This window comes from Microcaecilia unicolor, chromosome 2 (assembly GCF_901765095.1).
Source record: "Microcaecilia unicolor chromosome 2, aMicUni1.1, whole genome shotgun sequence".
Lineage (NCBI taxonomy): Eukaryota > Metazoa > Chordata > Amphibia > Gymnophiona > Siphonopidae > Microcaecilia > Microcaecilia unicolor.
The window spans coordinates 73,354,600-73,370,714 of record NC_044032.1 but is presented as its reverse complement, the minus strand read 5'-3'; the positions used below and the strand labels follow the sequence as shown (position 1 = coordinate 73,370,714).

The 16,115-nt window shown below is 47.7% G+C and overlaps 1 protein-coding gene across 1 annotated transcript in view; it reads right to left on the bottom strand.

Annotated features, from left to right (window-relative positions):
- Window positions 1-16,115, bottom strand: part of NIPBL (NIPBL cohesin loading factor) — a 1,064,356-nt gene that overhangs the window by 185,618 nt on the left and 862,623 nt on the right. Inside the window, 1 exon segment of the mRNA XM_030191924.1 lies at window positions 10,162-10,215. Coding sequence (XP_030047784.1) covers window positions 10,162-10,215 — 54 coding nt within the window.

The following is a 16,115-nucleotide window of genomic DNA, read 5'->3' as shown; positions in this document are numbered from 1 at the left end:
TACTGCAATCTTGCTGGCCTCCCACTTAGTCACCTCTCCCCTCTCCAGTCGGTTCAAAACTCGGCTGCCCGTCTCATCTTCCGCCAGGATCGCTTTACTCATACTACCCCCTCTCCTCAAGACCCTTCACTGGCTCCCTATCCGTTTTCGCATCCTGTTCAAACTTCTTCTACTAACCTATAAATGTACTCACTCTGCTGCTCCCCAGTATCTCTCCACACTCGTCCATCCCTACACCCCTTCCCGTGCACTCCGCTCCATGGATAAATCCTTATCTGTTCCCTTCTCCACTACTGCCAACTCCAGACTTCGCACCTTCTGTCTCGCTGCACCCTACGCCTGGAATAAACTTCCTGAGTCCCTACGTCTTGCCCCATCCTTGGCCACCTTTAAATCTAGACTGAAAGCCCACCTCTTTAACATTGCTTTTGACTCGTAACCACTTGTAACCACTCGCCTCCACCTACCCGTTCACATTAATTGATTTGATTTGCTTACTTTATTTATTTTTTGTCTATTAGATTGTAAGCTCTTTGAGCAGGGACTGTCTTTCTTCAATGTTTGTGCAGCGCTGCGTATGCCTTGTAGCGCTATAGAAATGCTAAATAGTAGTAGTAGAAGCCTGTGTCCTGGAGACAATAATTATCAGAAGCTCGGAAGCAGAACTGTAAATTATCTTGAATAATAAACAGACTGCTTTAAATGATATACAGACAACCAAACAGCAGCAGAGATCCAAGGAAGGACAAATACAGCAAGAGTCAACGTTAATGGAAACAGGACCCAACCTGGCCAAGTTTTGGAAAAACCTTTGTCAGTCACATAGGTTTCCACAATACATTCACAAACTCAAAGCATGTACTGCAGCATTCTGGTCCAATTCCAAAAATCAGTAACCACCCTTGACTTTTGGAATTGGACCAGAGTTTTTTCTATGCTGGTATTGCAGTACATGCTTTGAATCTGTAAATGTATTGTGGAAACCTGTGTGACCCTTAAACTTGGCCAGTTTGGGACCTGTTTCCAATAAAGTTGACATTTGGATAAACTTTTGCTGTGTTTGTCCTTCCTTGGATTGCTGCTGCTGTTTGATTGTCTGTTCTACTTCTGCAGTAGACTGTCTCCTGTTTGTTTCTGCTTAAATGATATTCAGTCATTTACCAAAACCCAATGTAATTTTGTAATATATCCTGAGTTAAGTGGTGTGGTTTTTTCCGATCTGAAAGGGGGTTACCTTTGAAAGCTAATTGAAAAATGTATTGATGGTGACACCACAGATATTGTCTTAGTAACATTCGATTTGGAAGCATTGTACACTAATATCCCTCAAGAACAAGCTCTCAGGATTGAATGACAGAACAGATAAAGTGAAGTTACTTATCTGTAGCAGGTATTCTCCGAGGACAGCAGGCTGACAGCTCACTGATGGATGATGTCCACGGCAGCCCCAGGTCCGGAAAATCTTCCTAGCAACAGAGTTTGCTAGAGTCTTCGAGCGTGCGGGCGCGGCCATCGTCCCACCCGTTGCGCGAGAACCCCACTTTAGTCAAGTTATAAAGCAAAACCAAAGAAAGGAACAACTCCAAAAAGGAGGCGGGCGGGTTGGTGAGAACAATCAGCCTGCTGTCCTCAGAGAATACCTGCTACAGGTAAGTAACTTCGCTTTCCCCGAGGACAAGCAGGCTGCTTGTTCTCACTGATGGGGGTATCCCTAGCCCCCAGGCTCACTCAAAACAACAAACAGGGTCAGTTGGGCCTCGCAACCGCGAGGACATAACAAAAATTGACCCCATGAAGAAACGCTAACTGAGAGTGCAGCCTGGAACAGAATAAAAATGGGCCTAGGGGGGTGGAGTTGGATTCTAAACCACAAACAGATTCTGCAGCACCGACTGCCCAAACTGACTGTTGCATTGGCTATCCTGCTGAAAGCAGTAATGAGATGTGAATGTGTGGACTGATGACCATGTCGCAGCCTTGCAAATCTCTTCAATAGTAGGCCACAGACGCCGCCATGACTCTAACACTATGAGCTGTGACATGACCCTCAAGAGTCAGCCCAGCTTGGGCATAAGTGAAGGAGATGCAATCTGCTAGCCAATTTGAAATGGTGCGTTTCCCGACAGCGACTCCCTTCCTGATGGGATCAAAAGAAACAAACATTAGGGTGGACTGTATGAAGGGGCTTGTCCGCTCCACATAGAAGGCCAATGCTCTCTTGCAGTCCCATGTGTACAACTGACGTTCAGCAGGGCGGGTATGAGGTCGGGGAAAAAATGTTGGCAAGACAATTGACTGGTTCAGATGGAACTCCGACACCACGTTGGCAAGAACTTAGGGTGGGTGTAGAGGACTACTCTGTTATGATGAAATTTAGTATATGGAGCATGAGCTACCAAGGCGGAGCAGGTGGGGGGAAGAGGGGTTGGTGGTTCGGAGGCGAGAATAGGGGAGGGCAGACTTATATGGTCTGCGCCAGAGCCGGGACAGGTGGTTGGGAGGCGGGAAAAACTGCTGGGCAGACTTATACGGTCTGTGCCCTGAGAAAGACAGGTACAAATCAAGGTAAGGTATACACATGAGTTTATCTTGGGCAGACTGGATGGACCATGCAGGTATTTTTCTGCCGTCATCTACTATGTTACTATGCAAGGCTTGGAGCTCACTGACTCTACAAGCTGAAGTAACAGCCACCAAGAAAATGACCTTCCAGTGGAGGAGTGGCCTAGTGGTTAGGGTGGTGGACTTTGGTCCTGGGGAACTGAGGAACTGAGTTCCATTCCCGGCATAGGCAGCTCCTTGTGACTTTGGGCAAGTCACTTAACCCTCCTTTGCCTGCCGCATTGAGCCTGCCATGAGTGGGAAAGCGCGGGGTACAAATGTAAAAAAAAAAAAATACTTCAGATGGCAGGAATTCAGTGGCTCAAAAGGAGGTTTCATCAGCTGGGTGAGAACGACGTTGAGATCCCATGACACTGTAGGAGGCTTGACGGGGCTTTGACAAAAGCAAACCTCTCATGAAGTGAACAACTAAAGGCTGTCCAGAGATAGGCTTACCTTCCACATGATAATGATCAGCACTAATAGCACTAAGATGAACTCTTACGGAGTTGGTCTTAAGACCAGACTCTGATAAGTGCAGAAGATATTCAAGCAGGGTCTGTGCAAGAACGAGGATCTTGGGCCTTGCTATCACAACAGACGGCAAACCTCCTCCATTTAAAAGAGTAACACCTCTTTGTGGAATCTTTCCTGGAAGCAAGCAAGCAAGACTCGGTAAACACCCTCAGAAAGACCCAAGGAAGCGAAGTCTATGCTCTCAACATCCAGGCCGTGAGAGCCAGAGACTGGAGGTTGGGATGTAGACGCGCCCCCTCATTCTGAGTGATGAGGGTTGGAGAACACTCCAATCTCCATGGTTCTTTGGAGGGCAACTCCAGAAGAAGAGGGAACCAAATCTGACGCGGCCAGAAGGGAGAGATGAGAATCATGGTTCCGAGGTCTTGCTTGAGTTTCAGCAAAGGCTTCCTCACCAAAGGTATGGGAGGATATGCATACAGGAGGCCCTTCCCCCAATGAACGAGAAAGGCATCTGACGCTAGTCTGCCATGGGCCTGAAGTCTGGAACAGAACTGAGGGACCTTGTGATTGATCCAAGTGGCAAAGAGATCCACCAAGGGGGTACCCCATGCTTGGAAGATCTTGCGTACCACTCTCGAGTTGAGAGACCACTCGTGAGGTTGCATTATCCTGCTCAACCTGTCGGCCAGACTGTTGTTTATGCCTGCCAAATATGTGGCTTGGAGAAACATACCATACCGGCGAGCCCAAAGCCACATCTGGACGGCTTCCTGACACAGGGGGCGAGATCCGGTGCCCCCCTGCTTGTTGATGTAGTACATGGCAACCTGATTGTCTGTCTGAATTTGAGAAATTTGATAGGACAGCTGATCTCTGAAAGCCTTTAGAGCGTTCCAGACCGCTCGCAACTACAGGAGATTGATCTGAAGACCTGATTCCTGGAGGGACCAAGCTCCTTGCGTGTGAAGACCACGACATGGGCTCCCCACCCCAGGAGGGATGCATCCATTGTCAGCACTTTTTGACGCTGAGGAATTTGAAAGGGACGTCCCAAGGTCAAATTGGATCGAATCGTCCACCAACGCAGAGAATTGTGAAAATTGGTAGACAGCTGGATCACATCCTCCAGACTCCCTGCAGCTTGATACCACGGGGAAGCTAGGGTCAATTGAGCTTATCTCATGTGAAGATGGGCCATGGGAGTCACATGAACTGTGGAGGCCATATGGCCTACAAGTCTCAACATCTGTCGAGCTGTGATCTGCTGAGACGCTCTGGCCAAGGAAACTAGGGACAGAAGATTGTCTGCCCTCCCCTCGGGAGATAGCATGAGCCTTCTGTGAATCCAGCAGAGCCCCTATGAATTCTAGTCTCTAAACTGGAAGAAGATGGGACTTGGGGTAATTTATCACAAACCCTAGCAGCTCCAGTAGTTGAGTAGTCACCTGCATGGACTGAAGAGCCCCTGCCTCCGAGGTGTTCTTCACCAGCCAATCGTCGAGGTGAGGGAAGACATGCACTCCCAGTCTGCGTAGCGACGCTGCAACAATTGCCAGGCATTTGGTAAATACCCTGGGCGCAGCAGCGAGCCCAAAGGGCAGCACACAGTACTGGAAGTGCTGCGTTCCCAGACAGAATCGAAGATACTTCCGATGAGCTGGAAGTATCGGGATGTGTGTGTAAGCATCCTTTAAGTCCAGAGAGCATAGCTAATCGTTTTCATGAATCATGGGAAGAAGGGTGCCCAGGGAAAGTATCCTGAACTTATCTCGCACCAGATATTTGTTCAGGGCCCTTAGGTCTAGGATGGGACGCATCCCCCCTGTTTTCTTTTGCACAAGTACCTGGAATAGAAACCCAGCCCTTCCTGCCCTAGTGGCATGGGCTCGACCGCACTGGCGCTGAAAAGGGCGGAGAGTTCCTCTGCAAGTACCTGCCTGTGTTGGAAGCTGAAAGACTGAGCTCCCGGTGGGCAACTTGGAGGTTTGGATATCAAATTGAGGGAGTATCCTAGCCAGACTATTTGGAGAACCACCAATCGGAGGTTACAAGAGGCCACCTTTGGTGAAAAAATTTTAACCTCCCTCTGACCGGTAGATCACCCGGCACAGACACTTTGATGTCGGCTATGCTCACCTGGAGCCAGTCAAAAGCCCGTCCCTTGCTTTTGCTGGGGAGCTGCAGGGGCCTGTTGAGGCGCACGCTGTTGACGCGAACCAGCGCGCTGGGGCTTAGCCTGAGCAGGCTGTCGGGAAAGTGGATTGTACCTAAGTTCATTATACAGTGGTGGAAATAAGTATTTGATCCCTTGCTGATTTTGTAAGTTTGCCCACTGACAAAGACATGAGCAGCCCATAATTGAAGGGTAGGTTATTGTTAACAGTGAGAGATAGCACATCACAAATTAAATCCGGAAAATCACATTGTGGAAAGTATATGAATTTATTTGCATTCTGCAGAGGGAAATAAGTATTTGATCTCCCACCAACCAGTAAGAGATCTGGCCCCTACAGGCCAGGTAGATGCTCCAAATCAACTCGTTACCTGCATGACAGACAGCTGTCGGCAATGGTCACCTGTATGAAAGACACCTGTCCACAGACTCAGTGAATCAGTCAGACTCTAACCTCTACAAAATGGCCAGAGCAAGGAGCTGTCTAAGGATGTCAGGGACAAGATCATACACCTGCACAAGGCTGGAATGGGCTACAAAACCATCAGTAAGACGCTGGGCGAGAAGGAGACAACTGTTGGTGCCATAGTAAGAAAATGGAAGAAGTACAAAATGACTGTCAATCGACAAAGATCTGGGGCTCCACGCAAAATCTCACCTCGTGGGGTATCCTTGATCATGAGGAAAGTTAGAAATCAGCCTACAACTACAAGGGTGGAACTTGTCAATGATCTCAAGGCAGCTGGGACCACTGTCACCACAAAAACCTTGGTAACACATTACGACATAACGGATTGCAATCCTGCAGTGCCCGCAAGGTCCCCCTGCTCCGGAAGGCACATGTGACGGCCCGTCTGAAGTTTGCCAGTGAACACCTGGATGATGCCGAGAGTGATTGGGAGGAGGGTGCTGTGGTCAGATGAGACAAAAATTGAGCTCTTTGGCATGAACTCAACTCGCCGTGTTTGGAGGAAGAGAAATGCTGCCTATGACCCAAAGAACACCGTCCCCACTGTCAAGCATGGAGGTGGAAATGTTATGTTTTGGGGGTGTTTCTCTGCTAAGGGCACAGGACTACTTCACCGCATCAATGGGAGAATGGATGGGGCCATGTACCGTACAATTCTGAGTGACAACCTCCTTCCCTCCGCCAGGGCCTTAAAAATGGGTCGTGGCTGGGTCTTCCAGCACGACAATGACCCAAAACATACAGCCAAGGCAACAAAGGAGTGGCTCAGGAAGAAGCACATAGGGTCATGGAGTGGCCTAGCCAGTCACCAGACCTTAATTCCATTGAAAACTTATGGAGGGAGCTGAAGCTGCGAGTTGCCAAGCGACAGCCCAGAACTCTTAATGATTTAGAGATGATCTGCAAAGAGGAGTGGACCAAAATTCCTCCTGACATGTGTGCAAACCTCATCATCAACTACAGAAGACGTCTGACCGCTGTGCTTGCCAACAAGGGTTTTGCCACCAAGTATTAGGTCTTGTTTGCCAGAGGGATTAAATACTTATTTCCCTCTGCAGAATGCAAATAAATTCATATACTTTCCACAATGTGATTTTCCGGATTTAATTTGTGATGTGCTATCTCTCACTGTTACCAATAACCTACCCTTCAATTATGGGCTGCTCATGTCTTTGTCAGTGGGCAAACTTACAAAATCAGCAAGGGATCAAATACTTATTTCCACCACTGTAAGTATAGAGAGCATTCCTCCTTCCCCCATAAAAAACGTCTACCTGATGAGGTAGATGCTGAAGGCGCCCGGTGGAAGAGTTTTTCGAGGGCGGTTTCCCGCTGGTGGAGCTGCTCTACCTTCTCACCAAAAATATTATCCCCCTGGCAAGGAGCATCCGCAATCCGCTGCTGGACTCGATTCTCCAGGTCAGAGGCATGCAGCCATGAGAGTCTGCGCATCACTATACCCTGAGCAGCGGCCCTGAATGCAACATCAAAAGAGTTGTAAGCACCCCTGGACAGGAATTTACGACACGCCTTCAGCTGCCTGACCACCTCCTGAAAAGGCTTGGCCTGCTCTGGAGGGAGCTTATCGACCAAGTCCACCAGTTGCCTCACATTAGTCCGCAAGTGGATGCTCGTGTTGAATTGGTACGACTGAATTTTGGACACGAGCATAAAGGAATGATAGGCCTTCCTTCCAAAAGAGTCCAGAGTTCTAGACTCCTGCCCCGGGGGCGCCAAAGCGTAATCCCTAGAACTCTTGGCTCTCTTGAGAGCGGAATCCACAACCCCAGAGTCTTGAGATAACTGGGTCTTGATCAACTCCAGGTCCCCGTGATTCCGATATTGGGACTCAGTCTTCTTGGGAATGGTGCGATTAGATAATGGTTTCGTCCAGTTCGTTAGCAATGTCTGCTTGAGGACATTATGCAGAGGAACAGTGGACGACTCCTTAGGTGGTGAAGGATAGTCCAGGACCTTGAACATCTCGGCCCTGGGCTCATCCTCAGTTACCACAGGGAAGGGAATGGCCGTAGACATTTCCCGGACAAAGGAAGAGAAAGACAAACTCTCCAGGGGAGAAAGCTCTCTCTCTGGCAAAGGAGTAGGATCAGAAGGGAGACCACAACACTCCTCATCAGAGAAATATTTTGGGTCCTCCTCTGCCTCCCACGAGCCCTCCCCTGCCTCCCACGAGCCCTCCCCCTCGGTATCGGACACTAGTTCTCTAACTGCAGTCCGAAGCCGGGTCTGTCTCGACGCTGAGGAACCATGTCCTCGATGGCGATGCAGAGAAGTGGACTCCCGCCCCAGTGGCGATGAAGCTCCCTCCATCGATGTCGACGGGGAGTCAACTTGGGTGGCAGCTGAGGCCGACGCCGCAAGCTGCGCCGGCGTCACAGACCTCACCAAGGGTAGGGAGCCAGCCGCCGCATCTATCATCGGTACCGACGGCTCAAGCACCACCGGTACCAGAACAGACGGTCGCAGCAGCCCTTCCAGAATCCCTGGGAGGCGCTCGTCAGAGTGTCTGTTGAGAAAGGCTGTGAGATCGGTGCAGGAGTCGAAGCCAGAATCTGTCTAGGGCGAGGAGGTGGTACCGGGTCTGTCCGGGGACCAGCGCATCAACACCTCTTGGATGGAGGGTTGAGCGGTCCTCCCGGCGTCGATGCTTCACGGGTGCCGAATCCTTTGACGCCCCGGAGCTCTCAGTACCGTGACGAGGAGAATCGATGACAGTGCTTCTTAGCCTTTGCTAGAGGCACGTCATCAGCACCCCTTTGGTACCGACGTGGAATCCACACGCCTCCTCGGGGGTCGGGTCCGAAAGAGGTCGGTCCCGATGGGCCTGCACCATAGGGGCCTCGAGGCAGGTGGAGACCCACTCGATGGCTCACTGCTGCAACGTGAGATGGTCCCAGGACAGCCATTACCTGCGCTCCTGACGTCGATGCTTTCTCCGGTGCTGACATCGACACCGCCGACCTCGGTACCCCGCTGTCGACGTCGAAGGTACCGGGCAAAGCTCCAAACAACGTTCCTGCTGAGCTTGTCTCGACACCTGTGTCCATTTTTTAAGGCTAAGACACAACTTACATGCGCCTGGGCGATGGTTGGGCCCAGGCACTGGATACACCACGCGTGGGGATCGGTACCTGAGATTGCCCGGTTGCATTGAGTGTACTTCTTGAAGCCGCTGGCAATCCCCGATGTCATGGACGGAAAAATAGTGGCGGCAAAATCAAAATTCTCGATGGTGCCTAATTATAAGCAGAAAAAGGGAGAAAAACACCGTACGGGCGGCCAAAAAGGCTACGTTCGACCACGAACTGAAACTTAGACGGGAAAAAGGTAAGAAATAAGGGCACTTTTTTTTTTAACAGAAAAGAAATAAACAGCTGAAAGCCGCTCAAAAACACTTGCGAAAAGACGCGAACACACGAAGACTCTCTCCTGAGGCAGCAGAGCGACCGAAAAAAACAGAGGCCGCCCTGAACTGCGGAAAAAAAAGAGACTAAAGTGGGGGTTCTCACACGACTGTCGGGAAGATGTCCGCGGTCGCGCGCCCCGTACGCTTGACGACTCTAGCAACTCTGTTGCTAGGAAGATTGTTCTGGACCTGGGGCTGCCGTTGGACGTCCCCATCAGTGAACAAGCAGCCTGCTTGTCCTCAGAGAATACTACAGTACCCACTGATTATTGTACAGCTTGCTACAATAGCTCTCAAAGAGAACTTCTTTTGTTTTCAAGAGAGGTTTTAGAAACAGATTAAGGGGACAGCCATGGGTGGCATCCATGCTCTGATATTGCTATATTATATGTAGCATATTTTGAATATTGCACTTGGAAGTCACATCCGTTTCAGAGGAACTGAGATTCTGGAGGAGATATATTGACGATATTCTGGTATTGTGGTATATCAATAGTTACAAGAATTTCATAATTGGTTGAACAAGCTGGACACCAACTTACGTTCACCATGCATTATGACCACATGGAACTTCCTTTTCTTGGGTCCATTTCATTAAAGATTGTACCATTGGTTCCAGTTCTGGAGACCCTTTTGTGCTTGGTTTTGTGTTCGTTTGGACCCTCTCTTTTTGCTATATGCAGCTCCTGACCAGCATGGCATTTCCATGTTAATTGTACTAAGACTGACACAGTGGTTTACTTTGTTTTAATGCAGATTTTTTTGTACCATTATGATACTTGCTAAATTGGAAGTCATCAGAGTACAGACAAAATCAGTCCTAAATCAGAAGTACACAGTTGAAATTGCTGTAGTTAAATATATCAAGGCATAAAAATGATAAATTATTTAACTTCAGAGAAACATAAGATGAAAAGTTATCACTGAATTACTCCTTGAAAAGAGGTCATGATTCTGAAACCTTACAATAATGTTTTAACATAATAAAATGTAATTTCACAAATCACTTACATTTTGAAGAAGCTGCTCAAACCAATCATAGCCAGTATCTCTACAAGCTGCAACCTGTGAAAATCAGTATTTACATTAGATGTATCAAGGAAAGAAGTTGTCTGTGAAACTTAGTTAAAAAAGGCATCGAAACTATAGTACAGCACACGCTGCTTACCTGTAAACAGGTATTCTCCGAAGAAAGGATATATAGTCCTAACAATGGGTAAGTCATCAGATGGAAACCAGGTCAGAGAGAATGTAAACAGTTCTAAGCGTTTTCTAGAGCAGTGCACTGCACATCAAATCCAATGTCATTGCATGGGCTCACCTCAGTTCTCTATATAGCTATTATAAGGAGAAGTCAACTCCTAGGAGACAGGGATAGGTTTTGTGAGACGTGAATGGATATCCTGCTTCTCTGAGGGCAAAAAAAGCATATATAGCGCTCACAACTGGAAATTCGTAGCTTAACAAAAAGAACCGAAGTAGAATTCCACGACATGATTTTGCTGTCAATAGGCCTTTTCTGTATTTTTTCTTCTTTCCTTTTTTTTTAAAGGCAACCTGGAAATAATAAAATGGACCGGGGTGGGGGGACAGAGATGGATTTTAAAACTATGCCCTAATGAGAGGGCAATTCCACCTTGCAGTCTTAGGAAATCTTTTCCATGAAGGTAGATTTCATACTCGCCACCGACACAGTCTTGGCTCTGAAACCGTGAGCCTCGACACACTCTTCCGAAGTCAAGGTTGCCTGGGCATAAGCGAAATAGTTGCAATTTGCTATCAAGTTAGATGTGTACACAGTGGTGTGCTGGAGCCGGCTCGCACCACCGACTTACGAGCTGGTTGTTAAAAACCGTGAGCCGGCTCTGGCTCTCCTCCCTCCCTCCGGATCCGGTCCCTTACCGACTCCTTCTCCTTCTAATTCTTTGGGGCAGGCAGTCTTGCCTGCCTGCTGCCAGCTGACTCTCCCCCCGCTGCCGATTCACGCTTTAAAAATGGCCGCCGAGACTTCCAGAGGCGGCCTCGCGAAACTTCTGCTGAAGTCTTGGCGGCCATTTTGAAGCGCGAACCGGCAGCGGGGGACAGTCAGCGCTGGCAGCGGGCAGGCATGACTGCCTGCCCCGAAGAATTAGAAGGACAAGGAGTCGGTGAGGGACCGGATCCAGAAGGAGGGAGGGAGGAGAATTCGCTGAACAACTCGGGAGGGGGTGGCAGGGGAGAGAAGGGAGTCGCTGGGCATGGATGGATGGAGGGGAGAGAAGGGTCACTGGGCATGGGTGGATGGAGGGCAGGGGAGAGGAGGGTCACTGCTGGACATGGGTGGATGGAGGGCAGGGGAAAGGGTCACTGCTGGACGTGGGTGGGAGGGCAGGGGAAAGGAGGGTCACTGGGTATGGGTGCATGCAGGGCAGGGGGAGGGAAGGATCGCTGGACATGGGTGGATGGAGGGCAGGGGGAGAGGAGGGGAGAGAGAAGAAATGCTGGACATGGATGGAGGGGAGGGAAGAGTGAGGAAGGAGATGAGATGAGGGGAAAGGAAGAGAGGAGAAAAACTGCACATGGATGAAGAAAATAGGCAGAAGCTGAGGACCAAAAATGAAGAAGAAAGGAGGAAAGGAAGCCCTGGAAACGGAGTTAAGAGGACAGATAGCAGCAGAATCGGATACTGGGCCAGCATGATCAGAAAAACAGTCACCAGACAACAAAGGTAGAAAAAAATTATTTTATTTTCATTATAGTGTTTGGAATATGTTCACTTTGAGAATCAGGTGCTCAACATTAAAAGTTTATATTTACTTATTTATGGCATTTTATTGCACATTAAACATGAATTAGATTGGAACCTGGGATCATTTAATTTTTTTCCTGGAGGAATGCATTGCCACCCCCCCCCCCAGGCTCTCTCCCCGGCTATAGCCAGCTCTGCAATTTGGGGGGGGGGGGGGCGCAGAGGGGGACCGGGGAGAGAGCCTGTTGTTAAACATTTACCAGCACACCACTGTGTGTACAGGTTTACTAGGGTCAAAGGAAACACAAAGCTATGTGGATTTCTTAAGGGCTTTAGTCTACTCCAGGTAGGTGGCTAAATCTCTTCTGCAGTTCTAGCTGGTAAGGTGCACTTACTTTGTGGACAAGTAACCTAGTGAAAAATATCAGAATAAGATGGAGGTCTAACACTGCCTTAGGCAGGAACATAAGGCAAGTGCAGAAATCAAAACTACACAAGGTTTTACAATAGGGTGGTGGTTAAAAGTCATTAAGGAGTGCAGCTCACTGACTGTGCACTGAAGTGACTGCCACCAAAAATAAGAGCTGTCATCAACTGGGTTATAAATGTGCTGACATCTTATAAGGCACAGGAAGTGGTCAACCAGGTGCTGGAACAAAGTGGGAGCTCCATGAAGTCCAAATAGCAGGACAGTAAACAGTTCTTCAAGGGTAGAAAAGGCTATCTTCTCTCTTATTTGTGGGAGTGAGAGGAAACTAACTGCCAGTATTCTTTTAATAGCCAGCATAGATATAAAGTAGGTTGACCCTAAGTGTTTTAATGAGTTCATCACCCAAGGCACAGGGTAGGCTTCTAGCTTTAAGACTTTGTCAACCTTTCTGGGAACTGATACAAAACTGAGGAATTCTATCCCGTTTAGGGGCTTGGCAGTAGATGACCAATTGTAATGAAAGATTTAAAGGATCGCTTTTCAATCCTGCTTTGATCGATAATGAACTCTGAAATCTTCTGTCTTTGACCGAAAGTAACTTTTCTTGTAAATACAAAAACAAGTTGCAGAAGATAAGACACAGCTCTAATTAATTTGGTATGCAAAGGGGAGGATGGTGCTTGTTTTCGGAAGTTCAGTCTGGCCACTTGGACTTGGAAAACACGTGACAACGTTCCCACAGTATGGCTTGTTTACCTAGACAGAGAAGCATTCTGTAATTTTCCTTAGCTCTGAACATGAGTTCTGAGCCTAATAAAAAGGAGAGTTTCTTTCAGTGAAATTGGGAGCTCATCTGTGAGTAACGTACGTACTGCGCAGAGGACTTATTCATGTTCTAAAAAGCTCCTAGCTTTCGCTGTAACGCCCCCCCCCCACCAGCTGATAAGAACCTGGATGATGTAAGGACCAGTGATGTTGTATGTATATAGTGTATTATTGCTTCTTTTCCTGGCCTAAGAACTCTTAGCATTGCTTAGATGTAGGGACCAGTGATGTAATGATTGTTTATATAACTAACCATTGTATGGAGTGGAGTAGCAGCCTAGTGGTTAGTGCAGTGGACTTTGATCCTGGGGAACTGAGTTCGATTCCCATTGAGGTCCTTGTGACTCTGGGCAAGTCACTTAACCCTCCATTGCCCCTGGTACAAAATAAGTACCTGAATATTTGCAAACCGCTTTGAATGTAGTTGCAAAAACCTCAGAAAGACGGTATATCAAGTCCCATTTCCCTATATATCTTTATCATTGTAGATTTTAGCACCTCTAATAAAGGTTTCATTTATCTAATATGAATTCAAAAGAATCCACAGTAATTATTGAGTAGTCTGTGTCAGTGAGACAGGCTGTAAATCCATAGCAGTACACCAGTCACCGCTGGACTTTTCAACTGCTCTGATTTGGAGCATTTAATTCACTTCTGTAGCTACTGCTTCCTGTCAGGTATCTGGTAAGGTTGTAGCCGGATGACCACGCTATCATCATCACGACTAGCTGAGAAGCCATCCTCATTTTGGCTCACCAGCCATTCTTCCTCTGTCTTCAGTACAGCTAATAGCTGGTCCTTGAATGGGGCCTGTGATTATTTTAGATTCAACTATGGTCCAAAATTCTCTCCCTGAACTAAAGAATAGGTGACATGACCTGCCTTTTCATAGGCTTCAAAAGGAATATCTAAATTGTTTTCTTTTTTTTGTTGTTGCTTGTCTGGTTGGGCCTTATAACAGTTTTCCCAATTACAGAGTAGTTTACTGACTGGATGACTTACTGGACCACAGAACAATTATGCTCCCAGGATGGGATAGCTTGAGCTTTCTCCAGAAGACAGCCTAGTGGCTTCCTAGGCTTTCCTTAGTCAATCTTGAATCTGAATTACATGGAGGGGCATAATCGAATGTCGCTGGTGAAATAGTTCACTGGCGATCTATTTTGGCGGCGGCGGCGGCGCAACAGCTGGCTGGAACCGTATGTTCGAAAAAGATGGCCGGCCATCTTTTTTTTCGATAATATGGTTTAGCCCGGCCAAATGCCAGAGTTCACCGGGTTTGAGATCGCCGGTTTTGTTTATCAGCGATAATGAAAAAAAATGTTGGCCATCTCAAACCCGGCGAAATCCAAGGCATTTGGTCATGGGAGGAGCCAGCATTTATAGTGTACTGGTCCCCCTGACATGCCAGGACACCAACCGAGCAACCCTAGGGGGCACTTCTAAAAATTTTTAAAAAATACAAAAAAAGCTCCCAGGTGCATAGGTCCCTTACCTTGGGTGCTGAGCCCCCCCAAATCCCCCTCACCACAACTCTACACCATTACCATAGCCCTTATGGGTGAAGGGGGGCACCTACATGTGGGTAGAGTGGGTTTTGGGGGGGTTTGGAGGGCTTAACATTTACCACCACAAGTGTAACAGGTGGGGGGGGGGGGGAGGGATGGACCTGGGTCTGCCTGCCTGAAGTACACTGCACCCATTAAAAACTGCTCCAGGGACTTGCATACTGCTGTCAGGGAGCTGGGTATGACATTTGAGGCTGGCATACAGGCTGGTAAAAAAAAGGTTTTTATTTTTATAGTGTGGGAGGGGGTTGGTGACCACTGGGGGAGTACGGGGAGGTCATCCCCCATTCCCTCTGGTCAGTTGGGGCACCTTTTTGAGGCTTGGTCGTGAAAATAAAAGGACCAAGTAAACCCGGCAAAATACTGCTTAACGCCGCTTTCCCCCCCCATTATCCGCAAAAGCCGGCCATCTGGTTGCCACGCCCATGCCCACCCATGTCCCACCTTCGCTACGCCGCCGACACGCCCCCTTGAACTTTCGCCGGCGAGGCGACAGGAAAGCGGCGATGCTGTCAAAAAAGCCGCTTTCGATTATACTGATTTTGCCGTTTTTGAGAGATCGCCGGCCATCTCCCGATTTATGTCGGGAAATGGCCGGCGATCACTTTCGAAAATAAGCCTGATAGTTTACTATGCTCTCACCCTGACTTTCTTCTTCCCAGCTCTCCTAGACTACATCCAAGATTCCAGAGGACTTTCTTCACATACACCAATTCAAATGGGAAACTACAGTTGGAAGAGAGTTCTAGTTAGACCAATTCCTAAACAGCTGTCACACTCACTGGATGATGTAACTGTAGACCTATTCTGAATTTGCCAATGGTACCTAAGATAGTAGAAGAATGTGTAGCTACTCAGTTGCAGGATTTTTTTTTTTTTGGAGGATGTACATGGTCTGGATGTGGGGTAGTTGAGCTTTTGCCCTGGCTATAGTAAGGAAACAGTGTTGTTGGCTCTATTAGAGGAAATTCGTAGATATTTGGATCAGAAGGGTACAGGATATTTGGTCATGTTGGATTTTACAAATGCCTTTGATACATTAGATCAAAAGACATTATAGAAGAAGTTGGAGAAGACAGGTGTATGGAGATTGGCGTTACAATGGCTTAACTCTTTTGTGGCTAACAGGTAATTTACAGTATGGGTTAAGGATGGAGAATCTCAATTGTTTTTGTTAGTGGAGGGAGAACCTCAGGGGTCCCTATTGTCTCTGTTATTGTTTAATATGTATATCCAACCTTTCGCAAAAGTGATAAGATCTTTAGGATTTAATTTGTATGCAGATGATGTATAATTTTTTGTTCAATTTTCTGGATGTATCCAGCTAGTTAAGGAACAGCTGGAACATAGTTTACTGCAGATTCAATCCTAGGAGACATGTAATTAGTGGAATGTAGGGTTCTTTTTAAAATCC